Source organism: Brachyistius frenatus, unplaced genomic scaffold (assembly GCF_029030835.1).
Source record: "Brachyistius frenatus isolate BFR_SWC_R1_liver_20210118 unplaced genomic scaffold, ASM2903083v1 Contig_132, whole genome shotgun sequence".
Classification (NCBI taxonomy): Eukaryota; Metazoa; Chordata; class Actinopteri; family Embiotocidae; genus Brachyistius; species Brachyistius frenatus.
In genome coordinates, this window is record NW_027210731.1 from 28,244 (window position 1) to 55,537 (window position 27,294).

At 42.1% G+C, this 27,294-nt stretch overlaps 3 protein-coding genes across 4 annotated transcripts; 2 read left to right on the top strand and 1 right to left on the bottom strand.

The window, feature by feature from the left end:
* Positions 1 to 7,155: 7,155 nt before the first annotated feature.
* LOC138630298 (tubulin beta-4B chain) lies at positions 7,156 to 10,754 on the top strand. The gene is made up of 5 exons (XM_069714542.1): positions 7,156 to 7,392; positions 8,704 to 8,812; positions 8,926 to 9,036; positions 9,224 to 9,468; positions 9,559 to 10,754. The coding sequence occupies exons 1-5, from the start codon at positions 7,336 to 7,338 to the stop codon at positions 10,369 to 10,371; spliced, it is 1,335 nt and encodes a 444-aa protein (XP_069570643.1). The 5' UTR covers positions 7,156 to 7,335; the 3' UTR covers positions 10,372 to 10,754.
* Positions 10,755 to 12,055: 1,301 nt separating this feature from the next.
* dennd1c (DENN domain containing 1C) lies at positions 12,056 to 24,663 on the top strand. 2 transcript variants are annotated; one of them, XM_069714547.1, is made up of 23 exons: positions 12,056 to 12,200; positions 12,549 to 12,613; positions 13,292 to 13,335; positions 14,245 to 14,294; positions 14,391 to 14,510; positions 14,623 to 14,692; positions 14,790 to 14,870; positions 14,958 to 15,023; positions 16,283 to 16,336; positions 16,438 to 16,548; positions 16,872 to 16,972; positions 17,063 to 17,108; positions 17,214 to 17,315; positions 19,338 to 19,463; positions 19,760 to 19,861; positions 20,200 to 20,290; positions 21,118 to 21,158; positions 21,276 to 21,326; positions 21,410 to 21,457; positions 21,548 to 21,655; positions 21,913 to 21,995; positions 22,364 to 22,577; positions 22,766 to 24,663. In XM_069714547.1, exons 1-23 carry the CDS (start codon positions 12,184 to 12,186, stop codon positions 23,726 to 23,728), a joined length of 2,754 nt encoding a protein of 917 aa, XP_069570648.1. In that variant the 5' UTR covers positions 12,056 to 12,183; the 3' UTR covers positions 23,729 to 24,663. The 2 variants fall into 2 exon arrangements, with proteins under 2 accessions (XP_069570648.1, XP_069570649.1); XM_069714548.1 differs by lacking the exon at positions 14,958 to 15,023.
* Positions 24,664 to 24,749: 86 nt separating this feature from the next.
* crb3b (crumbs homolog 3b) lies at positions 24,750 to 27,113 on the bottom strand. The gene is made up of 3 exons (XM_069714551.1): positions 26,999 to 27,113; positions 25,863 to 25,912; positions 24,750 to 25,365 (listed from the first exon to the last, which is right to left on the bottom strand). The coding sequence occupies exons 1-3, from the start codon at positions 27,014 to 27,016 to the stop codon at positions 25,128 to 25,130; spliced, it is 306 nt and encodes a 101-aa protein (XP_069570652.1). The 5' UTR covers positions 27,017 to 27,113; the 3' UTR covers positions 24,750 to 25,127.
* Between the last annotated feature and the right edge of the window lie 181 nt (positions 27,114 to 27,294).

Below are 27,294 nucleotides of genomic sequence, written 5' to 3' on the forward strand. Positions count from 1 at the left end.
TTCTAAATAAAAGAGACAAACAGGAGTGTCTGTTTCCTGACTCACATATTAACTTAAATGCCTGAAAAACGCAAAGTAAATCGACACATTGATGCGAACGTACCGCAAATACAGAGTCCCCAAAAAGGAATGATTGATTTCTACAACAGTGGCAACAACATCCTCATACAAGAGTGGACATTAAAGGGATAGTCCCATGTGTGATCATCCCTGCATGGAACATATCATCATATCACTTAAACTTACTGCAGCCAGAGTCAAGAGTCAAGCAGAGCAATAAAAAAGAATTAAAAAAAAAATCAATAAAAAAAAAATCAATGAATGAGCAATAAAACAATGAGCAGGAGATGCACTGCTGCTGGTCACAGTGGTGATGTGGGAGAAAGACAAATGTGACACTACAGGGGAACGTGACCTGAAACGTGACGGGTTTGATGGAGCGTTTTGAATATATATGTTCTTTAAGAAGAACAATATGCTCTGCATACTTCATATCCTCCCAAGGACAGAGGAGGCAGTTCCTGCAGCAGAATCTTGTGTGTGTCTGTGTGTGTGTGTATGTGTGTGTGTGTGTGTGTGTGTGTGTGTCTGTGTGTCTGTGTGTGCGTGCATGCGTATGTGTAACGGTGCCACTCCTCTCCTCAGGCATTCAGAACTATGTAAAACCTTAATGTGTTACTGAAAGATAAATATTAGTATATTAAGAAAATAAGAGCACAGGTAATTATTATTTTTCAGTAAGTAAACCAGCCTGAGAGCTTTTTCCTCACGTGATCATCAGAGTTGGTCAATAACAACAGAATATGTCTATTGCCTCTCTGTGGACATCAGATGTTACTAAAGTGGTCATGGCCGCATTAAGCCGCACACACACACGCGCACACACACACACGCACACACACACACACACACACACACACACACACACACACACACACACACACACACACACACACACACACACACACACACACACACACACACACACACACACACACACACACACACACACACACACACATATCCTGTGCACTTGGTATCCTGTCACCATCCAGTTCACAAAACAAACAATACATTTTCATTATATTTTTAATTAATGCCCCAAGTGCGAATCCTTCCCAGCTCTCCTTGTGCATCAATATGTGGCAGTTTAAATCAAACACAAACATCTAGAGATACACCAGCCCCTCAAGTTTAGGAAAATAGTATGACTATGACAAGTGTAAATAATAATGATCTGTTATCATTTTAAAAGAGTCAATTCATACTCATAAAATGGTTTAAAAGATCATATGTCAAAATGAAGAATGAATAAAACGTGTTCAAAAAGTGTTTTTAAAACAGCAAGAACTCACAGTCTGCTAAAATAGGTTGAAATACTGAGAAATGGTTATTTATTAATTGTTTATTTCATTCACTTTTGTTAAAAGTTAATTCACCATTGCCTTATCAATCATCTGCTAAGTAGCCTGATCAGCTATCCTGAGATCGATTGCTTTTGTCTTCACTTGCATAACCGAAGAATTCGTGTCAGGTCATGTAATTATTTCTCCCCGTTTTCGGGTATATTATTGTTGTTCTCGAGTAGCAAAGTGACTGTAATAATTTCCCAATGAGTCCGAAGTGCAATGTAGGCAAGTATACAGAGAATGTAATATGTAATATTTTGAGTAAGTTAATGCAGAGTTTTGTCGAGCAGTATAAAGTGTGTTCCCACGTGTGAAGCCTCGCTCGTTAGCTCGGGTCAACCCCCAACTTCAACGACTGATTCAGCCATTTTGTGAATTCACCTGTAGATGCAACGCATGTCTGTAAAAGTGTTTAATACAGGGTTTTTTTTTATTGTTTATTTAGCAACTTTAAGAAGTTTTGTATGAGCTAATTCAACCACAGTTGAATGTTAAATGCCAGGCAAGATATGTAATGCAAACTTTGTGCTCTGCTGTAGCCAAATGTTGAATATAGTAAATGTGATAATATTTCTCCCCAATTTCAGGGGCGTAACAGACATGTCAGAAGGGTTCTGATAATCGCACTGGTCTGCCACTTTGTTTAACCTAATTCATCAGTCTGAGTGAAATACTGTACAATTCAGCATTTCAGGTGGTGGTTCGGAGGTCCATAATGAATTCTTGTGAGGCGTAAATGACCCAGAAAATTATTAAGTTGAAAAAAAAAATTAACCTACATCTTGGAAATGAATGAATAGATAGGTTAGAAAACGATGAAGAATATTGTTTTCAGTTGATCTACAGATAGCAGGCGTTAGATAATGTGTATTATGGACAATCATAGCTGCACTAGTCAATCATTTTATGTGAACAAATGATCTAATAACTGGCACAAAAGCGCTGATAAACCCAGACAAGGCATTTGCCTAATTGTTTTTCATGCTGATTGGTGGAGACCAAAACAGAGTTCAAAGGGTGAACATTTTGTCAGGTGGTCAGAAACACAAATCCAAACGTATATTCATGTTGTTTAATGTAACGTAGTCGCCCTAACAACTTTTAGGGTGGTTATATGTCCAAAAATAAAGAATTAAACAATAACATGTAACAATAGCAAACTTTGCTTTAACAGTCAAACAAGGTTGGAAGGATAGAAGGCCTCAATTAAGGATCAACATATATTAATTAGAGACACCATGTCAGCCCAGTATCACGGAAAAGTGTGTAATACACCTTGTTGGTCCACTAGAGCAGTGGTCCCCAACCTTTTTATCACCGCGGACCGGTCAATGCTTGACAATTGTACTGCGGACCGGGGGTGGGGGCGGGGGCGGGGGACGTAGATTGTTTATATTGCGAATATAATAAACGTGATAATAAATAATAAAGAAATATATATAATAATAAAACAAATAATAAAATAATCAACGTTATAGAAAATACGAAGAACCAGCAATTTCACATTTTTATTATTAAACACTCCATGAATGTTATTTTTCAACAGCTGAGATAAAGTTGTCAGTTTGAACCGTCTCCTCTCCCCTCTCCCTCATCCCCCTCTGTTGGCGACCACAGCCCTAACGCTCTCGGACTCTGGTCGCTATGGTAACGTTTAAACATGCCTTCACGATAAGATACAGATACACCACAAAAATGAATATAAAGTGCATGAAAATTTTTACTCACCATAACGCTAAATCAATGAGAGCCCTGAGCTTGTTTCTCTGCAACGAGATGGTCCCATCTTGGGGTAATGGGAGAGACTGACACCCGAAGTGTGTTGCTTATGTCCAGTCTACTCCGTTGTTTTGTTTTGGTTGCTGTCACGGCAGAAAACCCCGCTTCACACAGATAGGATGTCGGAAATGGCAACAGGGTTTTCAGTGCTGTGGTTGCGATCTCCGGGTATTCTGCCATTACTTTGATCCAGAACACCGGCAGAGTTGTTGTCTCGAAAATACTTTTGAAGCCGCCGTTGTTTGCGATCTCCAGCAGTTGATCCTCTTCTTGCACAGACATGCTGGATTCCCCTGGTTTGTTGATAAATGGGTCGCGGATCCATTCCTTGGCAGTTCGTGGGTCCTTTTTGGTTGGGAAGTAGCGCTCGAACTCTTTTAAAAGCAAAGACAGGTGATCGTGCACCAGCTGGGAGAATGAAGGCTCAGGCTCAGTCTCACACAAAATCCCCGCTAATGTTTGAAACATGTCCAATATGCCTCTGTTCACGCGCCGTCCCCACAAATCCAGTTTGGCTTTAAATGCAGCTACTTTATCTGCCAAGTTGAAGACCGTTGTCATTTTCCCCTGAAGTGACAGATTTAATTCATTGAGCAGGCTGAATATGTCACACAAGTATGCCAGTTTTGCGACCCATTCCTCGTCACTGAAATGTGCTGCCAGCGGTGACTTCTTTTCTGAGAGAAATATTTGCAGCGGCTCTCGTAATTCAAACACTCTGGCCAGCGATTTCCCGCTTACCATGTGGAGGTTGCACTTATCAAGCGGCAAGATTGTTCAGACTCAGATAATAAATACAACGGAAATAATTAATTATTTCTTGGGCGGCCCGGTACCAATTGATCCACGGACCGGTACCGGTCCGCGGCCCGGGGGTTGGGGACCACTGCACTAGAGGATGCCGAGTCTGTGTCAAGTGTTGCCTGAAAAGTACACACGCGTGTGTGACCAGCGGTGGAAGACGGACATCATATTACAACTTCTTTAAAGAAATCTTTTCCTAACCAAGTACATTTTTTCCTAAACCGAACCTTGTGTTTTTTTTGTTTTCATGTTGTGGCTAAACCTGAGGCAGCTGATTTTTCATCAGCGAGACAAAACGTGACACTGACACAGCGAACTGACGGGTGTATTACACGCTTTGGCACACGTACTTCTATGTAAACCCTTGAGATCCCTTTCCATACGTAATTATCATTATTGGGAAACCATCAACAAACCTTTTAATTGTAGTTTCAAAACAGCATATTATCGGTAATAAAGATGAAAAACTGGAGAGAACTGCATGACAGAATCCTCCAGACACAGCTAACCATTGATTCAGGCAAATGTTATTTGTGAGACTGTTGGCTATGTTTCAACGTGTTTCAGGTTCTGGTTAATGTGCAGTTAATGAGCAGCAAGTGTCTCAAATGTAAGCAAAGGTTATCCGAGGTCAGGACGAAACTGTGTGAGGCACACAAGGGCTGAAAGTAACAAAACTAACCACAATGTTTAAGCGCTAACCGATTTCCCTCCGCAATCCTAAATCCAGTCACAATCCCGTTGATATGAGATTATTCTTTAGTGAGTGAGTGACTGACCATTTGTGACTAGATTTCACCTCCTTACTCACATTTGTTGTTTTCTTTGGAAAACCGTGACTGCTCCGTGAACAGATTGAGGAATGCATCCCACTAGCAGATGATCATATTCAGCTTCTATCCTCACTTCCTTCCATTCTGTGTTTTCAAACTTCCTATCTCCGAGGCAACAGCACAAACAAAATAACTAGCTGATCCTAATCATGGACAAATGGAAAAAGAATATTCAGGGCCAGAGCTGCCACTGAGGATGCTGAGGTCGTGACTTCTGTATTATTTTTTTCTGGGAATTTGGACCTTTTCAGTGAGCCGGAGGGATTGTTTCTTTACTTTTTGCCCCCCCCCCCCCCCCCCAAAAAAAAAGCCCAAAACCTTTGAAATAGGTCTTACATCTTCGTGTTAAAATTGACAAAAATGATAAATGAAGTTATAATTGTAAGAAATCCAAGAAATTAGAATCCACTGGACAAAGGTATGTGCACTCAAGTCAAACTGTCTGCTGTGAAAAAAAGCACCATTATCCAATCTGCCAGTCACGTGGCAGCAGTGCAGTCTATTAAATCATGCAGACAGATGGCAGGAGCTTCAGTTAATGTTCACATCACACATCAGAATGGGGGAAAATGGGATCACCGTGACTTTGACTGTGGCAGGATTGTTAGTATCAGACGGCTGGTTTGAGCAGACTGTTCGCTCGTAGCACGCAGCCGCAAGGGTCGCCTGGGCAAGCAGCTTCTTGTGACCTATATTTGTGTTTAATGCGACCTCTAGTGGGCGTAGTAATGACGATGGCACAAAGGAGGAAGTCAGGTGACATAAACACAGGACAAAAGTCAACGTTGACTTATTTTAACTCTTGTACATCACTTCACTTTCGGAGAGTATTTAACTTGCAACGTGAGCGTAACGTAACCTACGTAACTAACCCACTTATTCTAACCCAACACATAATCTGTTCCTAAACCTACCCAGGTCGTTTTTGGCGTCTAAACCTAACCAACTGTTTCACAATATAAACCACCTGTTTATCATTTTGTTTTGCAAATGACATTCTGTCATTTAGGTTCTATGATGTGTTGGTCCCATATAGGGCACTAAAAATACGTATTGGGAATCTTTGGAAACATCTATTTTTTCGTTTCGGTATGTAGACGTGTTGGTTTGAGTATTTCCGAAACTGCTGATCTCCTAAGATTTTCACCGTCTCGGTTTACATGCTGCAAAAATTACAAAACAAGCATCCAGTGTACAACGGATCTGCAGACAGAACTGCCTTGTTGATGAGAGGTCAGAAGAGCGTTCCCACACTGGTTGGAGCAGAGAGAAAAGATAAACACTCGACAACTGTGGTGAGCAAAAACATAAATTCTCAACATGTGCATCCAACATATCCGAACGCCGCATCGGGCTTCACTCCTTTTGACCAAGAATAAAAATTGGGTGCAGTCGGTACAGGATAGACATCGCTGAAAACCGGAAAAAAACGTCGTCTGGTCAAAAGAATCTTAATTTCTGCTGAAGCTGCAAATGAAAAAGCTCAAAATTTGGCATCAACAGCATGAATCCTGCTTTACAATCAACAGTGTCGGCTGCTGGTGGCGTCCACAATGTTTTGTCAGCTCACTTTGGGCCACTGAACATCCTTCAATCACTGCTCCACAGTCTGGGTGTTGTTGTCGGCCCTGTGCATCCCATCACGGCCTCATCTTCAACCATCTTCTACTGGCTACTTACAAGCATGATGATGCACCGCCCAACAAAGCAAAAGCATCCAACTGGTTTCACAAACATGACGATCCACTTCAATGGCCACCTGCAATTGCTGTGCTATTTTTGGTGCAAATACCTGAGTTCACGTTTCTGCAAGTCACTGCAAGTGGATCTCATCTCATAGCAACTTTATTCCTCATTACACAGAAAATGACTTAAGGAAAGCCCCCACCCAAACACACCCGTAACACAAGCCGCACGTTGCTGCATAAATGTGTCACGCAAACGACGCATCATGCAACACTGCTACATTCTGTTTATTACGCAATGTTCATCCATAAAGTTTAATAATCCCTCTCGGGTTACATTTTTTTTAATTAATTATTTCCTTTACATGATGTCAGACTGTTACACACGCTGCCTGTCTGCAGCTTTGTGGCTTAAGCTTTAAGGAGAAAGTTAATCTGGGCCGTTTATCTCTCCAGTGTTATCTCACAGGCATGTCAACCCCACAACAAGCGCTGTGTGCTCGACGCTTCTCCAGCCTGACCGGCCCAGGCAGGCCAATTGTTCCAGCTGTACCCGGTTCGCCGTTGCCATGGAGATGACGTCATGCTGCAGCACGGCGAGTAACGGCGCAGCCGCGCACCGAGGGGAAGGGCGAGACGGAGCAGCTTATAGCACAGTCACAGCTCCACCGCCATTCATTCCGACTGTCGACTAAGCTGCGAGTGCCACGACCGAACAGACGCTAAAACCGGATTCCGTCGTTACCTTCTCCCGTTTCTCCAGCAGATCTCCGTGACACCTCTTCTCCCACACACACACACACACACACACACTGCAACGACAACATGCGTGAGATTGTGCACCTACAGGCCGGGCAGTGCGGGAACCAGATTGGAGCGAAGGTAAAGGCACCCGTCGGCGTTTTATATACCTGTTAACGGGGATGGGTTTTTTTTATGTAACCAAACGCAATTAGTCCTTGCTGTCGCCACCGACGGTGCGGCCCGGTAAGACGTCACATTTTCCCACAGGAAACACTAAATAGGTCAACATCGTGAAGTGGAAAGTGTTGTGTAAGAACTGTGGCGCAGGCAGCGTACAAAAGCATCCTTAAGGATGGGCGGTGGCAAACCGAGACATCCCCGCTGCTATCACTCGATGCTCTTTAAATGAACGACTACACCTAAACGCAACCACACCCCATCACCGTACAACGCGGTGTGGTCCCGTGTGTTGTCAAATTAAAAAAAAAAAAAAAAAAAAAAAGGTTTTTTTTTTCAGGACAATTATTCATGAGCAGACGGCACTGCTGTACGCGCGTGCGCCAGTGTGCGCGTTTGTCCACAGAGAGGGGTGTGGCGCAGATACCGAATACCGGCAGATGCGCAGTTTTTTTCAACACCCATCGTATCATATGATGATCTTATGATAATAAATAGGCCTGCGGACTGAACATTTAGTATCCCTCCGTTAAACGGTTGTCCTCATTCATCAACCCTTCTTCTGAAGGTCGATGTGAACCAGAGGATTTGAGGCGATAAACTTGAAACGTGTCTCTATTTTCGGCCTGCAACTTGCAAGCACGTTATTTATTGATCAATCTGTGCAGTTTCTATTGATATAGCCGACTGTACAATTGGTATTCCTAACGTGCAACAATCTGTTTCTTCATGTGTAAACATCCGTGTATGGGTAAAATGTCTATTTCATGTATTTATCTTTTATACTAGTACTTTCTATCCTTAAGATGCTGTGACGCTGAATTTCCCAGCTGGGTGATTAAAAAAATTAATAATAATAAAAAAAAAAAATAATACTTTGGTTTATGGAACTGTGAAAACTGGCCTTCAAGGTCTTCAGAAAACAAAAACAAAAAAGCAGCAGACCTCACAAAACTAGAATATATTTAACAATTCTGCTCTAAAAAGGACTAACATTATTGATCTGTCGTGAAATATGTTGTTTTTAAATGTTCTGTCAATCATCGAATTGCTTAATCCATTGTTTCAGTATTTATGATCGGGCTTCTGTGGCTGGAAGTAGAGAAGGATGTAAAGGGCTTTCAATAAAATGTGGTATTAAACGCAATCAGTTTACATTAAGGATATGTTGAGACATTAATGTCAGTGTAAATTTAGACTGCGTCATAGTTGTTTTTACTCACGGGATCTCTGTCTCACTGTCTCTGTTCTCACCCACTGACTTGTCTGTAGTTCTGGGAGGTGATCAGTGATGAGCATGGCATCGACCCAACAGGATCCTACCACGGAGACAGCGACCTGCAGCTGGACAGGATCAACGTCTACTATAATGAGGCTTCAGGTCAGGACTTATAAAGACACAACTTGCACACAATAACAGTGAAAACATGCCGTGCTAATTGCCTGTATTTTCTTTTCTAATTAGAGCTGTTGACATATGTATTTGTGTTCCAGGCGGAAAGTACGTGCCAAGGGCCATCTTAGTAGATCTGGAGCCCGGCACGATGGACTCCGTCCGCTCCGGCCCCTTCGGACAGATCTTCAGACCGGACAACTTTGTCTTTGGTATAGGACCACACACACAGGCAAATTATAAGACATAGGAAAATGAGAGATTACGTTTTTGAGAATGAGGCTGAAGTGCGGTTTAAATGACAAACTACAACGTTTTGACAGGCTGCATACGGCTAAATATTAAAAGAGGCCAACAAACCCCGAGAACAGCTGATTGTGATTATCCCTTTCCTTCCAGGCCAGAGTGGAGCCGGTAACAACTGGGCAAAGGGCCACTACACAGAGGGAGCCGAGCTGGTGGACTCAGTCATGGATGTGGTGAGGAAGGAGGCTGAGAGCTGCGACTGTCTTCAGGGCTTCCAGCTCACACACTCCCTGGGCGGTGGTACTGGCTCCGGTATGGGAACTCTGCTCATCAGCAAGATCCGTGAGGAGTATCCCGATCGCATCATGAACACCTTCAGCGTGGTGCCTTCTCCTAAGGTACAGCGATCGTGTCGCGCTGCTTGTTTGAATTTTTTTTACATCCATGGCTTTTCATTTCCCTGATCTTTACTGATTTTCTGCCTCCAGGTGTCCGACACAGTGGTGGAGCCCTACAACGCCACTCTGTCCGTCCACCAGCTAGTCGAGAACACAGACGAGACCTACTGCATCGACAACGAGGCCCTGTATGACATCTGCTTCCGCACCCTCAAACTCACCACGCCCACTTACGGAGACCTCAACCACCTGGTCTCCGCCACCATGAGCGGGGTGACGACCTGCCTGCGCTTCCCCGGCCAGCTCAACGCTGACCTCCGCAAACTGGCTGTCAACATGGTTCCCTTCCCCCGTCTGCACTTCTTCATGCCCGGCTTCGCCCCTCTCACCAGCAGGGGTAGCCAGCAGTACAGAGCCCTCTCTGTGCCCGAACTCACCCAGCAGATGTTTGACGCCAAGAACATGATGGCCGCCTGCGACCCTCGTCACGGCCGCTACCTGACCGTTGCCGCCGTGTTCCGTGGCCGCATGTCCATGAAGGAGGTGGACGAGCAGATGCTGAATGTGCAGAATAAAAACAGCAGCTACTTCGTGGAGTGGATCCCCAACAACGTCAAGACGGCCGTGTGCGACATCCCGCCTCGTGGGCTCAAGATGGCCGCCACCTTCATCGGCAACAGCACGGCTATCCAGGAGCTGTTCAAGCGCATCTCTGAGCAGTTCACCGCCATGTTCCGCCGCAAGGCCTTCCTCCACTGGTACACGGGCGAGGGTATGGATGAGATGGAGTTCACTGAGGCGGAGAGCAACATGAACGACTTGGTGTCTGAGTACCAGCAGTACCAGGACGCCACAGCCGAGGAGGGAGAGTTTGAGGAGGAGGGAGAGGAAGAGGTGGCCTAAGGCTGAGCTCACTCATCGTTTCTCATCATAACGCCATCCAACTATCTATCCACTTATTTCAGCCCTACTCGGCTCTCTTTCTCTTACTCCTGTACTCCCTTCATTTTCCATTTTCTCTTTGCCTCTCTTTTCCCTTTTTCTTCTCTTTACAGTCCCGCCTCCTGCCAGAGTAGGATTCACTCACTAAACACTAAACTGAATCTCCCATCTTGGTGCTCATTATAGAGGTAGCTAACACAGGTGTGCTCGTGGTTGTTTGTCAGTAGCTCTTTGTTCATCAACTATCACCAGATGAAACGTTCCATTTCAGGCCCATGTATTCAATTCATGCAAATTTGATCACTTGTCTGATTTGGCATTGAAATAAATTTGTTGGAAAAATATATATTTGTGTTTGAAGTTTTTCTGTGTAATGTTTTAAATTTGAAAAACACAAAAATAAGCAGATAATCCCAAATATACTGACTGAAAAAGACGAATTTTGAGGATGCCCACTTCAGCATTCAGGTTTAAACTGGATGCCACCACATGAAACCAAAATGGAGACATGCACTCTCGACAGATTAGGCAATGTGGCCTCAACACCACAAGGAGGCAGCATAAGATCTGTGGGTTTGGTGCCTCTGAGCAGGATGTGAATAGCTTGTTCCTCTTTCCAACTATATGAAACTTGTAGCAGCAAATGCTCTGTGATGGCATTTCTGTTTATTTGAGCAAACACACCACGACAGTAAGCCTTCATTATGATATTTACTGAAACAAAAATCATGCCTCTATGTAAATCCTGCGATAAACAGATCTTGAATAGCAGCTCGGCAGATCGCTGTACACTAGTAAAAGATTAATACTGTGAAAAACACTTGTTTCATGGATGTGTTTATCAATAACGGTTTCGAGCTCACAAAAATCACTCAAAATCAGCAGGGCGAAGCTCATTTAGAGACAGCTGGTAATTTTTTCAACCTAGTAGCCATTTCTTAGTTCAATTTATTCTACTTGCTAAAACCAACAACTAATGAGTCAGAATTCAACTCCATCATGTTAAATTTGGATGTGACATCGCTGTTTGTGGCTCAGCACAGGAAACAATGTTTATCTCTAAAATACTTTAATTATTCACAACAATTTTTTAAATCTTTATCATGTGATGAGTATATGTAATAACTTGTCTTTAATCAAATGAAAGGAATTTACAATTTGCTTTAGAGTTGGTTCGAGTGTCGTTGTTGGGCCTTTCAGCAAGACTTTTATGCACCACCAGGCGCATTGAGAATTGGTGCAATAAATCATTAGGCAGCTGTTCTAATGGTTAGGTAGAAAATCACCAAATGAAATACGGAAACAAATGTTTGGGGGAAAAAGGGAGTTTTTTTTAATGCAAATCTCCCCCAGGTCACTGAGCAGAAGTCCTATTTATATATTATGATTATTCCTGCAACTGTTCATTCAGATATGAAGATTTTTGTTTGACTTTGGACCTGATTGCAAATTTGTTTTTAAGTAGGTGATCAAAAAAATCAGACATCCAAAACATCCAAAAAGATAAATAATGGAAAGTTAAGAAAAGTGAATGTGGACGTTGAGAATTTAGAGGTGGTCTTACAGCAGACGTCACTCATTGTGACACAACACTCATATTGACATAGATCAGGAAGTGTTCTGTCACTCCAGCGCTGATTGTGTAGACGGCTGCTGCTGTCTGCCTTCATTTAAACCGCCGCTGCATCAGAGACATGACTCTCATCTCATAAACCTGCAGAAGATCTCTCTCCTCCCGGACAAAACACATGGACACAGTGAAACTGAGACAGAATGGGCTCCAGACTGAAGTAAGTTTATCATGTCACTTGTTTGTCGATTTCCATCATCATCACTCTGCCCGTCAAAGTCTGCTCTTGTGGTTTTTATCACTTCCTCTCACAACTGCACAGGAAGTCTCCTGCAGCAGCTCTGTTTGCCTCGTATCAGATGTCATACACTTCATAGTAGTCCAGTTCAAAATGAAATGTTCCTCTAATCCTACATCTAAATAACCAGCTTTTAATGTAATCACATGTAACTCCACGATCGATATCTAATGGCAGATTTTCTGAAATGTCTCGGGACTAATGCAACCATGTAGGTGACCTATTTTAAGAATAATCTCATATCAATGCGGTGAATCTCTCTCCTGCCAGACAAAACCCTGAGCGAACCTTCTACTGGTTCTTTGAAGCAACGTGTCCTGTAGCCAGAGACAAAGGTGAGGCCTCTGTCTTCTGTCCCAGCAGCACATCTTGTCCAGAATGCACATACTGTAATCCTGTTTTATGTTTCACCCTCCCTGGAGCACCACAAGTTGGTCTGCTTCAGCGCATTTAACATGTGCAGAGCAATTTGTCAGCAACAATAAAGTTCGATTAAAATTGTTATTCCAACATTTTTCTATAACTCTATCCACCCTCCTCTGGTCATTTCCTACCTGAGACACCACACTGATCTGACTAGCATTTGAAATTGGCTGCAAACATACGTTATTAATTCATGTGTCACAAAATAATGAAATGTCAGACATTTGTGTGTTTATGAATCTGCAGCGCTGAGAGTCGCTCATACTTCCTGTCGTGTGATCAGAAAAACCGCACGACCTGCTTAGTTGCAAATACAACTGATGGAAACATGTGGGGATCTCCGATTGGGCAGCTGGGTGCGAACTAAAGGGGTTAAACACTTAATACTTATGACCGACTTGAAATTTTAATGATTGAATTTGTAATAATTTGCTCCTACTTTATTATTTTAGTATTTCACTGAAAGTTACCTTGTAAAACACTTTAAAGGCTTTGCTACAATGAAACTCCTTCCTAAATATATTTTGTTTTGAGTATTAGCATTGATGTTCATTTATTTACTCTTATTTTTTATTTCTTTTATGTTACAGATCCTGGAGTGCTCTTTAAGTTTCCAGAGGACGTCAGTGATGAGGTAGACTCTCCTGTCCTCTGCTTCTGGAAGCACACCGTATACTATTTTTTGTAAATGTTGTTTTGTTAAAATGATCACTACTTGTTTTTGTTTTTTTTAGCCCTGTGTCACCTGATTGTTATCGTCATATGTCTAAGGTTTTGCACACAGTTCTAAGAATAGGAAAACATCAGCAAGCTGACTTACTAAAATGGTAAACTTTATACCTGCTAAACATCAGTGTGGTGACACTGTCTGCGAGCTCATTGGCTTGTCAATGTTAGCATTTAGCTCAAAGCTCTGCTATGCTGAAGTAAAGCCTCACAGGGTTGTCAGTGTGGCTGTAAACCAGTTGTTCTCATCAGGGCAATTTTGTGTGGGTTGCGGATGTGTGCATGAGAAGAAGAAAAAAGGTTGCTGCTGCGTTTCTATTTTGAAGGATATGCGTTTCCTATGATGCCGCTGCACGCAGTAGTTTGCTGCCAGTGTTGTCTAACTTTGGTTAACAGGTTTAAGATCAGATCATTATGACTTTTATTTAATTGAAAATAAGACTGGCTTTTTATTTATTTTGAGAAAAGTCTGCCTTTTATTTCATATTGCAGCTCGTTCACTTTAGATTGTTTAAACTCAATGCGCATTAGCAGGTTAAATTTGAGAAGTAAATCTGCTTTTTTATTTCGTTGGGTTTTTAACCTTAGTTGCACATTTTCTTTGGTTTATTTCTTGTTTTTAACAGTGCATGCAGGCATTGTGTAACGCTGCAATATTTCTTATGGAATAAATTTGACTTGTTAAAACATGCAGGTCGCAACTGTATGACTAGAGAACAATGTGGGTCCTGAGGTTACATCAGTTGAGAACTCTGCAGTACTTGTTGGGATATTTTTCAGTTTCATTTTGACAGCAACATTTTGTCCCACTTCCCAGGAGTCCTGTCAAACATTACCGAGGTTCTGCTTCCCGTATGACATACAAAGGTGAGTATACACTGACCGGCACCAGCTGGCTTCCTCCAGGTTACCTTTCGAGCATGTTTATCTTTCACGCACCTCGTTCTTCTCCCCGCTGCTCAGAGCGAGGGATGGAGTGGCCGTGCAGCACTTTACTTTTGTTCTGACTGACCTTGAGGGATGCCAGCGCTTCGGCTTCTGTCGTCTCACCAATAGCACACACACCTGTCTTTGCATTCTCAGGTAAAGTCTGATGTGTGCGAGATACACAGTGTTTCTGCTATCATGCCTATTTGCACTATTTTTTAAAGAACGCCTTTCATAATGAAGCCATCTTTAATCAATTTGTTTTCAGTTATCTTCCATGGTTTGAAGTGTTTTATAAACTTCTCAACAACTTGGCTGATTACCTCTTAAAAGGACAGGTGAGGTCCTTATGTGTAGTCTTCATGCCCCTCCAATCGTCCCTAATGCCAATACCCTTCTATGACTGTAACATGATCACATGATCCTCTTCGACAGACCAATGAGATGAAAACGCTCCTGGCTGCACTCTACAAACAGCCCATCCCACTGGCGGCTGGATCGGTCACTCTGCAGATGGTAAACCTCTAATTAGCTAATGAGAAGTCACACTCGACTTTATGTCTGTTTTCTCTCAGTGGTTAGCGTGTTGTGTTTTTTTCTGAGGGAGAGCAGCTGTTTATCAGCACAGAGGTGTCCGGTCCTGTTGGACACTCAAAGGGACAAGAGGGGGTGAGTCCCACTGGAGGCCATGTGGTCTGGAATCACAGGCGAGCAGAAACAGACTAACTCCTGCAGGAAGACGTCTGTAAACTGTCTGTGCTTGGTGGCTCTACAGCTGATGTGTGTGGACTAAAACCTCGTCACTTACCCCTCTAATCAACTAAATGTTTAAAGGTCCCATACTTTACACTTTTCAGGTGGACTTGATATCAATCAGGCAATTTTTTTTTTCTTTGAGCCATATTGATGTCCGTGACTCTTTCTTCTGATTGGCTGACTATTTTCTGAGTGACGTACGCTCAGGCCAACTACAGGCTTTCTTCGGCCTTATAGCTTGCTGGCGCTGCAACGGAATAACTGCTCTGTGTTTTCTTCCAAATAAGGTTAAACAGGGACTTCTGCATGGATTGACCATTTTGACACTTTCACAGTATTATGAAGCACCCAAACCTGTTTTTAAATTTTAAAAAAAACACACAAGAAAACCAAGAACATTTTTAATTTGTTCAATATGGGACCTTTAAACCAAACGTAGTACAAGTTGCACTAATGTCTGAAAGTCAATATGTCCTTTGGAACAATAAAACTGATGTATACCCAACTCATGAATAGCCTAACACGACATTACTGACCCCACAACAAATGTTTTGTCTAACAAGAAACGTCTCCATGTGGCTCAAAACTACAGCTGGTTGTATTGTGGATTTTTGTATTTGGTTTTCATTCCAAAAGAATACATGAATGACCTGAGAGCAACACTTACTCATCCAACAATTTTCTATAGTGTGAAAATAGATATAATAAAACGATTAAACGATGCCCTCCATGAAATTTTAACTCCGACTGATGTGGTAGCAAATGTGGTTACCGTGGAAACAGTAGGATGACCAGTAACTTCTCACTACGGTTTTGATGCAGCTGAAATAGAGTGAAGGCCATTTGAATGCAGTTAGCACTAAACCTAAAAAAAAAAAAAAAAAATTCAGAAATTGAGAGGGAACTGCAGTACGTACCTTAAATACAATAAAAAGCTGTTATAGAAAAAAAATGTCAATCATTAGTATCAAAACTGAGGTTTGATTTGCGGAAGATGTTTGCAGTTTGTACCTAATGAAGGCATTGTTCAATGGACAGAGAATTTTGGAATGAAATCATAAATTCTAATCCTCTAACCTTTAATATGCACATATATAAAGCTGAAGATGCTAATCCAGAAGATGCTGATAGCGAAAACACCGCCACTAATTTATCTCATTTCTTCTCAACAGGTTCCATATTTCATCGCTCCGGACCCCAGAAATCTCCCTTCAATCCCTGAAAACGTGAGTAAATTCAGGGTTGATTTATTTATTGTATGTCCAACAGCAGGTGGATTTATGTGCCCGTTCAAACTGATGTCTGCACGTGTCTGTGGGTTTACCAGAGGAACTTGACCGAGCTGATCGTCGCAGTAGACGTGGGGAACCTTCTCCAGCTCTACGCCAGCATGCTGTTCGAGAGACGCATCCTCATCTTCGCCAGCAAACTCAGCACTGTAAGACGTGCATTTTTGTTTTTCTATAATTACAGAATCGCATTTACTTCTGGGTACAGCATGTTTATTTACGGGAAACCTAAACTAAAGAGTCATATTGGACACGTCCCTAACGCCAACTCCTAACTCATCAGCATTCACCAAACTGCAGAGAAAATAGAAACTGCTACTACTGGTCTCCGCCGCGCTATGACCATGTGTGGCCAATGTCAGACCACAAAAGCGTGTGTGTGTGTGTGTGTGTGTGTGTGTGTGTGTGTGTGTTTGTGTGTGTGTGTGTTGTGTGTTGTTTTGAAGCTCTCCTCTATTTTGTGTGTGTGCAGCTGACATCTTGCGTGCATGCACTCAGTGCAGTGTTATACCCCATGTACTGGCAACACATCTTCATACCTGTCCTGCCACCACACCTACTGGACTACTGCTGGTGAGAAATCAATCTGCCTGTCTGTCCGTCTGCCTGTCCGTCTGTCCCGATGCACTGACAGTGCACTCACTCTTTTTACGTTTGTTACAGTGCACCCATGCCTTACCTAATAGGGGTCCACACCAGTCTAGCTGAGGTAAACTGATTTAAACTACTTAAGCATGAAGCCAATAAATGCGACCCAACCCGATGCATCCATCAGGTTCGGCGCCCCTGATCAAACCGTGTCTCTCTCTCACAGAAGGTGAGGAGTCGTGGGTTGGAGGAAGTTGTGATTCTGAATGTGGATACAAACACACTGGAAACCACCTTTGACGACCTTAAGCGGATACCTTCAGATGTGGTAAGAAGTATTCTTTGTGTTGGTTTGTGTGAATATAAAAAAATATATATATTTTTTCTCACTAAACAGTTTTTTATCAAAGGGAAAGTATGACAACACTATTAAAAATATTTCCAGTGGTGGAAAGTAACCAAGTACATTTACTCAAGTACAGTTTTGAGGAACTTCTGCTGTACTTGGGTATTTCAATTTGAAGCTACTTCCACTCATCTACATTTTCGAGGGAAATATTGTACTTTCTATTAGAGGTGGCAAAATGGCAATATCCCAACTTGGTGGCAAAATGTTGTCATGCCGTGTTGACATGCTTTATGTGTGCAACTTGTACACACGAGCAACAAGCATGGCTGAAAGCGGCTGCCGCAGCGGAAGAGTTATTTCCAAACAGGGAGAAACCTCCGTTGTGTGGAAGTGGTTTGAATACAAAAGATCTGATTTACAACAAACCACAGTAAGATGGAGTATTGGAAGTCAAATGGTTGCGTTTACACTGACATATTCAAACGTATAGATCTAGTTTGTTACAAATGTTCTTGAAATGAATGACTAAGCAAAGCTGCACCAGCTCCCAGAATAGAAATCTGTTATTTTTGTTGTAACCTTTAGTAGTTTGTTTTTTTCAAGCTCCTGTGTTGTATGTGCTGAAATAGTTTGACCATTTCTTGCATTATAAAACAGTTTATTGTTTTATAAAGTCAGTCTCATGGCTTCACGTGTATCGAGACGAAAAACACCCACTCGTCTCTTTCATGTACCTAATCACTGTAGTCCTCCCTGTTAGCTGGTTGGTCAGAGCAGACTAGGTGAGAAGGACAGTTTAGCCACTTTCAACATACTTTAATACATATTAACATAATTAATAATAATCTTAGATCTGTGACTGACTTCAACAAGCTCACCTCTTCTGCAATTCTCTTATGGTCCTCTGGACTGAGTGTCCGACGCCTCTTTGTTGGCGGAGAGCCACGGCTTTCCTCAACCATGGAATGGAGAGAATTTCTGCAAAGGACAAAGAGAATTTATAATAATAATAATAAAACAGAAAGGGCGATTAAAAAAAATAAATCTAGAAAGCAAATAAGAATAATCATTATTAATAACAGGAATACATTACTACCTGATCCTTTGTATGTCCTGTTGAAACTGCTAAATGCACCCATTGATATGGACCGAATCTATGTTTCTCTTCCGGAGCTTGGCATAGAGGTAGTCTACATCTGGCATGATGTTGTAAAAAAGTTCCAGAAAGAACTTAAAATCCTGGTGGTCCGGCAGCATAGCTAAGGATCCTGCTTCTCTGACGGCATTGGGGTCGAAGTCACCCGAGTCTCGTATGCTCTCAAAACAGTGAATCAGGTCCTGTGAAAGTTCCGTCTGACGTTGCTGGATGTTGGCGGTCTACGGGCCACTGTTTTATCGAGAGCACCTGTCTGCATGGGTGATTTGGAAAAAAAGATGGCAAATCCAGCAAGATCAGACAAAAAAAAACCTGACGACCTGTGGCGCCGAAGGAAATAAACTCCGGAGAAAAAAAAAAAAACGAGAATAGAAGACATGTTTGCACTTTCAACACCGCTTGCATATTTTTTTTCACAAACGTTGGTGTTTAAGAGAGTGTGTGAATAGATTCTGAACACATTATAGTAGCTTGAGATTTTGGACCAATAAAAAAAAGTGATGAGCACGTATAAGCATGCAATCAGAAAGTACCACCCCTGAACCGGGACCTTTTGGGGCCAGAAACTGTGGCAGACGAACCAAATGTTCGGGGACCCTGCAAAGCCAGTGTCAATGGTATGAACAGTCTGGGACTTTTGCTGGTTTCCTTTTCCCACGTTTCCGAACACACTTCACTATAAACATCAGACAGGCCAAATGACCAAAAAAAAAAAAAAAAAAACCTTTATTCCTTTCACCTCATCTTTTCTCAATTGCATGATGTTGTCTTGCTCTTTATTGCTGAGCGGCAGCAGCAGTTCGTCTGAAACGATATTACAGATATGAATGTAAACGTGTGTGCAGATGTCCGAGCTGAAGGTGTGTTTGAAGCGTCAGGCGGTGTCACCTGGCTGTGGTGTGTCTCGAGCCTTCCTGAAAGCTCAGGCTCTGCTGTTTGGCGGCTACAGGGAAGCGCTGCAGGGTGACAAGGTTCGTCACCCACAGAAAGACTTACTGCAAACTTTAACATGTTTTAAGCATGTCACATGACGGAGTAAATGATTAATAGCTCAAATGCATTTTTTTCCACTTTTGGACAGTTTAAAAAAAAAAAAAATCCTTGTTAATGTTTTTCCGATTTTAAAGTGTCTGTATTTTTTAAGCTGCAGCTCTGCATGTCTGATAGATGAATACTGATAACCTGTGTCTATTTATTGGGACTAATTTTTCTTTTGCTGTGCCCGTCGCTCACCCCTCTCTCTCTCTCTCTCTATTTGTGTTTTCAGGAGGGGGAAATATGTTTCTGTGAAAAGCTGTTCCTAGATCACAAGTCTGCCAGTATGAAGCAGTTCCTGCAGAGTGCCGTCCATTTACAGCTCTTCAAAGAGGTACACAGCGCTCTCTGCTGGACACGTACTGCAGTTGCAACACCGAAGGAAGGACTTGTTGGGCAGAGAACTAAGTTGAAATGTTACCGCTGGGGAATGAAAGTCTCTGACATCCTTTGACGCAGATTTATATTCAGTTATTTCAAAACCTGGTATTTATATGCTTTAAACTATTGAAAAATCATATTGGTACGCTGCTTTCAAAAATACAATCTGATGTGAAGTCAGTGAGTCCAGTCATCCTCCTGTCACTGTAAATGAGAGAGCTTTTTCATTCATTATAATCAAATGGTCTTCAAAAAATATCCAATATTTCTTTTGTTTTTCTTTGTTTTCAGTTCATAGATAGTCGCCTGGATATTCTGAACAAAGGGAAGGAACCAGATGACCTCTTTGAGGAGGAGATAATCAAATGGGAAACAGCTGCAGGTGTATATCTGTGTAATATTGTTCCTGTTGTGTGTGAACGGAGCGCAGCTCAGTAATGTGCACAGAGCAGTGGGGAAGCAATAACCTTTGGGGGGAAGTATTCCAAGTTCCACCACTTGATCAACATTTCATCCGAGTTACACTTGTGTGACCATTAGTACGACTTCCACGGACAGCGCACATCAAATTTTATGTCAAAATCGATGAGACCCTTGAAATGCTTCAGAAAGCGTACAGCAATGACGCAACGAGCCGGACGAGATGTTTTGAGTTGCATTCACTCTTCAGGAGGGGCAGAACATCAATGTCCAAGATTTTAAAAAGCCGAGTCAGGTCAGGAGCGCAACCGGGCGAGTTTTCTTTGACATTCGTGGGGTTGTGCGCCGTCAGTTTGTCACCTGGGGCAAAGTTTACCGTGACGTTATGAGCCATCTGAGTTCTAACCACCTGAACTGTGGCGCAAAGGCATGTTGTTTCCCGCCCTCAATCGTCCTTCCCAACTCCACTACCTATACTCACTGGATTTGGCTCCCTTTGACTTCTTTCTGTTCCCTTAAAAAAATCCGGCACAAAATTTAGAATTAGACTTGGACTTTATTAATCCCACAATGGGGAAATTTTGTAGTTACAGTTAGGTAAAATGTGCATGTCCAAGTGGTCACAAAAACACGTGTAACTCAGTACACTTACTAGCTTTCCCAGCTCCATGCATATCACTGTTGCTAAAATTTTTGATGGCACCTCTTTTGTATGTGACCGTTTATGTACAATTGTTCATTCCTCATACACCACACGTCCTCTTTCTATTGTGTTTCTGTCTTTTGTAGGAAAAAGCAAATCTTATCAACAGTTAGTTGGTAATTTAAAGGTAAGTTTTTTTTTAGAAGGATTTTAATTTTTTTTTTAATCTTCATTTAAAACACGATTTAATTTGTTTTAATCTTTACTGAAAAGTCCAACATGGATGCATTTGTACTTTTGACAGAAAGGAGGAGGAGCGCTCATCCTCAACATGAAGTCCAAAGCAAACATGCGGGTCAGTGCAGGCTGAGGTGTTTTGGACGGGAAGTTAGTGTTGCACATGTGGATTCTGTTCTGATCTGTTAATCTCTCCCGTAGGCCAAAGGTCTCACCAAGTCCGGTTTGAAACACCTGTTGATGAACAAGGTGGGTTCGTGTTTATGTGGTTAAAGGCTTCGATTGACTCAAAATTCTGCCACGTTTTTTCACACTTCTCGCTTTGTGTGTGCAATGCAGGCGCACGATGAAGAAAGCACCCTTCATAGAGGTGGATCAGTGTCACACCGCCGTGCCCGATCTGACTGCTTGCAGAACCGCCTGCCAATCACACAACACTTTGGGAAGGTGAGATTCCTACATTTCATTTTCATGCACTGAATGTGAGTTTCATTGATTTTAAATGTCTTTTTAAACTGAACATACAATTTATACATATGTCCTCTCCATGGCCTAATCTGCCTGTTCTATTGTCTTCTCCTGCTTATTCGTACTGTCTTGCACTTTTATGGCTCCATTTCTGTTGCTTTATTGTGAATCACATATTTTGTGGGAATGTTGTGTTGCCATCCCTCTGCTCTGTTACTGTTGCTGCCTCATGTCAGTCACGTCCCCTCCGGCCTATTCACAAAATTAGTGCTCCGAAAGACAAGGACAACATGACGGACACTGGAGATTCATGGGATGGGTGAGCAGCGATAGAAAGTTTCTAAATACATTGACTTAGCTATTTATGCTTCAGTACACCCGGAGGTACCTTAACTTTAATCTAGTTTCTGCTAATTTTACTTTACTGACTTTTACTTGAAAAGTAGCTGCAAATACCTTTGCCTTTCTCTTTGGTAAAAACAAACATCTGCATTGTAGTCCTAAATCAGCACTTAAATGCAGGGCCTCATACTTAGCGTTGTAGCTCTCACTTAACTGAAGAATGTGAATATTGTTCCACCATTGTGTGTAAAATACAGAGAAATGAGGAGGTCCCAGAAAAGGAAAAGACTATTCAGCGGTGTTTTCTTGTTTGTGCTATTCTGTGTGTTATATGTTGGGTATCAGAGCTGTATCTGAGCCTGTGACCGAGCCTGACTCTGAGCTCCAGAGGGATGAGGAAGAGGGGGAAGATTCACTGCTGTGTGACACCGAGGAGATGGATCTTCTTGGGGAGATCTTTGACACACTCAGCTCCCGGAGCTCCCACGAACGTGGCCTGCTGTACGGCACTCGCAGCCTGGATCTGTTTGGGCCGGACAGCCATGACTATATTACAAAAGTATGAAAATGAGGAACTAATACACACACACACACACACACACACACACACACACACACACACACACACACACACACACACACACACACACACACACACACACACACACACACACACACACACACACACACACACACACACACACACACATATATAATGAGGTGTAATTTCTGATCTATGTTTTCCAGCGTTGTCCAACCAACCCCAGCCATGAGAGCCTGTCTCTGTCCATCAGCGGCAGTGGGAGCCTGCACAGCTGGAATCTGGAAACAACAGAGGAGCTGTCAGACGTGACAGAGGACTCTGATTGGCTGTGTCTGGACACCAGCTTACCAGAGGAGGAGGGGACAGACAATCTGGTGGCAGCATGTGAAATGGATGAGCAAGAAAGGGGACAGAGGGAGGACGGAGAGAAACAGGAAGAAGTTAAGGTAGCAATAAATGGGAACCACGGAGAAGAAATAGACAACAGAAATCATTTTAAGGAAGTAAAGTTAGAAGAAAAGAGAAAGAAAGAAGATCAGGAAAAGAGAGTGAGTGCAGGGGAGGACCTTGTGAATGAAATGGCTGACGAGCGAGAGGACGAAGGGCTGAAAGAAAAAGGGGAAGATGAGCAAAATCAGAGTGATATGGAAAGAGAAACAAATGAAAAGCAGAAAAGCGTGACAAGAGAAGAGGGAAATAAGACCAACGAGGAGACAAATAAAGAGGCGGGAGAATGTTTAAACAAACTGAATCCCCATCATCCCGAATCTGTGGAGGAGCAGCAAGGACAAGGGGGAAAAGCCAATCCGGAAATGAAAGTCCCTCCTGAGTCTCCTGACCCTAAACCTCCAGCAGGTCAGGAACAAAACAGTGAAGAAGCAACAAGAAAAGAGGAGCAAGAGGTGAGACAGACTCCCCCAGCTCCTAAAGTGTTATCTTCTGCAGCACACTTCCAGTTGCCGGCGTCCGGCCAAGACTTCCAGGTGAAGTCCAGGACAAAGTCCTCGGCTGAACCTGGGAGACCCTGCAACGTATTTCGATGCAGCGAGAACGCACAAACTCACTCGCCATGTGACTCGGAAACAAACAACTGCTCAAAGACGCCTGAGGTGGAAGACCGCCCTCCGATCAAAGTGTCTGAACTGAAGAAGAGATTTGAAGCCTGAAGGATGAGGCTGACCACGTTCTAGTTTTTGTAACTGTCAACGAATCCAATGACTCAAGCATTGTGTATCTCCACACTCCCCCTGTGCAGCTGTGACTCCCAGGCTCAGTCACTACTATTCAACATGTAAACATTAACAAATAGGGCATAAATATATAGTTTGATTTCTCATCAGGGCTCAGAAATGTCCTTCTGTAGATTGTAACAAGTGTTACACAAACAGGGGTAAATGGCACATTTGTTTAAGCCACGGATTTGGTGCTTTAGTGAGTATTTATGGCAGCAGGAAGGTGCAATTGAGTCATAACAAACTACAATGGATGTGCTTATAGTGAGAAAGGAAAGTGTCACCCAGTAATGCTCATAAGAGTTCAGGTTTTTTGTTGTCGTTGTTTCTTAATGAGATTTCTTTACAGTGAAAAAATAAACAGAATATCCCCAGACTTGTTCTGGGAGTCATAAACTGGTTATTTAGCAAATATTGAAACAGATTTTAATGGTGACTTGCACTTAGAATTAAGATCACTGAGTAATGGCTGTAATAAAAGACATAAATTCTGTGCCAGTCACTGTTTTACCTTCTACTCACTGTCTGGCGCATTTTACATTGATACAAGAATATTTTGTGTATACGTGTTGGAGAGGTTTGCTCTCCATCAAATTCTTCTCAACAGAAACTGACACATTCTGAGGATTATTATATTTTTGGTAACTGTTCACACAGAAACTGAATAAATAACTGAAACTTAATAAACCTGAGACTTTTCCCCCTCAACTTCATCACTCTCAGAGGAGAGGAAGAACAAGCAGCAGTCTTTGGTGTGCACATTGACGGTTTATTCACAGAACACCTCGTGTACCATACATAGTGATTTTTTAATGTTTTCTATGAAACTGAGCTTCTCAGAATTTGATATAAAAGTGCATCACAGTGTGTTTTTAATCAATGTTCTTCATGAATGAAAAAAGTGTAAAATACATTTTATATATAAATATACAGAACAAACAGTGCAACAAAACTACCTGCATACAAATACAAAATATACTTCAGCTCATGTTCCTCACATCACAGAATAAAGTTGTTTGATTCAGGGAACAACAACAGTGAAACTTCCTCACTCAGATGACATGTTTTTCTCTCCTCATGCTGTGCAACAGGTGATAGAGTTGATCCGACTGTCTGATCAGCCTGTTTGTTGTCACAGGGTATTAAAAAAAAAAAAAAAAAAAAAGGGGTGCTGCACAAACAGTGTTTATCGTGTCTGAAAATTGTTAGAAACTTGGATGATCCCAGAGGACAGCAGCACAGGAACATCAGAAAATGAGTTGTTGATCCACAGCTTCAAAAAGTGGGGAGAGAGTGAGAGTATACGTGAGGGAAGTTTTTTTTTTTTTTTTAATCATATGAGGCGTTCTTCTTTGGGCAGCGGTAGAGCCAGGCCAGGTTTTTCAGGACCCGACGCGTTGGTCTGTTTCCTCTCCTCCGCGCCGGGCCTGTATGTTCCCTCCATCCTTCTTTTCTTCCTGATGACGCACAGCAGCAGCAGCAGAACCAGGCTGAGCAGCGACAGCACAGTGGAGACAAACGCCGACACCGCGGGAGGGATTAAGATCTGCATCGCCTTGGTGACAACACAGCTGGGGAGGAAAATTACACACAGGTCAGGCCTGACAACCATTTGGTTCAATACTTTAGGTAAACCAATCAAAATGTCAAAAGATACGTAATTTTATTGTTGTATTTTTACAGGTCTGTGGTAACTTTCGGATAATTTCCATAGTTTTCCTGGAAAGAACCACGTAATTTGGTATAAATATGAGGAAAATACCAAGTACCAAAATAGTCTTTGAGGCAGTACAGTTACGTTTGTCTACAAGCATGCATACAGTTTAACATATATGGAGATTAAATGTATAATAAAGAACTGTTTAATTCATATTTTAATGAATTTGAATGCTGCTTTTCTATTGAAGAAATTTAATTTTTTTTCTATAATTGGTGACAGTATACACAATTATTTCCCCCAAAACTCAATTGGAAATTTTTCTGAAATTACAACTTTTAAAAAGTGTTACCAAAGTCTCTTTATTTGCAAACTTCTAAACAAGGATGTGGGTATTTATGCTGAGCTCACCTCCCTGAGGAATATAAAGAATCAATGAGGTCTGCGGTGTGTTCTTGCATCTAAACGAAAACAACATCAGGTCGTTACAAATAATATTGAGGCACCTGAGGAAAAAAAAAGACAAATATGTTATTTGACAGGAGGGGTGCTGTATTGGCTTGCATTACATTCTTTAAGGGTGTATTATTAACAAAACGCTTTCAATCTGGAGATACTAAAAGTATACAGTGCAAACAGAAAGAGAAGGAATTTTGTGAGCGGATGAATTCATGATCAAAAAGCAGTGGAGCTTAAATGATTAGTTAAGTAATCTATTAACAGGAAATGAAAACAAAAACTGATTAATCCTTTGAGTCACTTTTACTAGTTACAATAAGAGCAAATTTGATGTATTACAGGCCTACTTTTTATGTTATATTTCATTTTTAATTAGTTGAATTAAACCTTGAGGCAAAGAAAATTCTAATTTTTCACAATTTTGTGACATATTATAGACAAAACAATGTAATGAGTAAAGGAGAAAATAATCAGCAGATTAATGAATAATGTAAATAATCATATTTTGCAGCCATTAAAAAGTGAAAGGTTAAATGCACCGAAAAAAAAAATCATATTTTATTCCTCCAACAAATTAATCTGTCAGATTGAATAATAACTGAACATTCCGATCCTCATAAAGGGAGGATTTATTGCTGGGCTGTGGCAAAATACTTTATGCTTCACCTGTCGGGGGTTGTAATGTGGCCGGCCGACACACACACACACACACACACACACACACACACACACACACACACACACACACACACACACACACACACACACACACACGAAGAAATTACATTCACCTTGACCTCAGACTCGCAGTCAAATCCAACGGAAACTAATTGCAGTAACATTGCAAAGTTTGATATTGCTTCAGGCGGATGCGTCTCTGAACACAGGGAAATACCACAGATCCTGCTGCACCTGTCCGACCGGAGTTTCCCCCCCGCTCCGGTGAACCTGCTGCTGCGGAATGACAGCTGACACCGCTCAAAGGTAAAGAAACCTGGAGGCTGATGTGAACGCACCGCTTACGTCGGAGTTGAAATCGCAGGCCAGGGGGTCATTGCTTTGCTAAAATTTGATCCAGCGGTAGTTACCTGTCGGTGAATGAACATCCAGGTGAGATGACCGACGCTTCGGTGACTCCTGGTTCAGAGCAAGACGCTCCAGGAACCCGACAATCCTCACAATCCAGCAGTCAGGTGTCGACGTGCTGGCAGCATACCTGAAACTATTTCCTCCCACGCTCACCTGCCTCTCTGTATGCTAATGAGCCTTGTCACGTGACACCCCCCCCCCGCCTGAGCCAATCAGTAACAGCTCCGTATCTCTTCCCTATTTTTTTGTGTTCTTTTTCATTAAATAGTCGAAATTTTTAATATTTTCTTTATCT

Coding starts and splice junctions, on each gene's coding strand:
- LOC138630298 (XM_069714542.1), top strand. CDS start 7,336: ATGCGTGAGATTGTGCACCTACAGGCCGGGCAGTGCGGGAACCAGATT. Junction 8,813..8,925: donor CTACTATAATGAGGCTTCAG/GTCAGGACTTAT, acceptor TTTGTGTTCCAG/GCGGAAAGTACGTGCCAAGG. Junction 9,037..9,223: donor ACCGGACAACTTTGTCTTTG/GTATAGGACCAC, acceptor CTTTCCTTCCAG/GCCAGAGTGGAGCCGGTAAC.
- dennd1c (XM_069714547.1), top strand. Junction 14,693..14,789: donor ATTACCTCTTAAAAGGACAG/GTGAGGTCCTTA, acceptor CCTCTTCGACAG/ACCAATGAGATGAAAACGCT. Junction 21,458..21,547: donor AACACCTGTTGATGAACAAG/GTGGGTTCGTGT, acceptor TGTGCAATGCAG/GCGCACGATGAAGAAAGCAC.
- crb3b (XM_069714551.1), bottom strand. Junction 25,366..25,862: donor TCTTTATATTCCTCAGGGAG/GTGAGCTCAGCA, acceptor TTTCCTCCCCAG/CTGTGTTGTCACCAAGGCGA.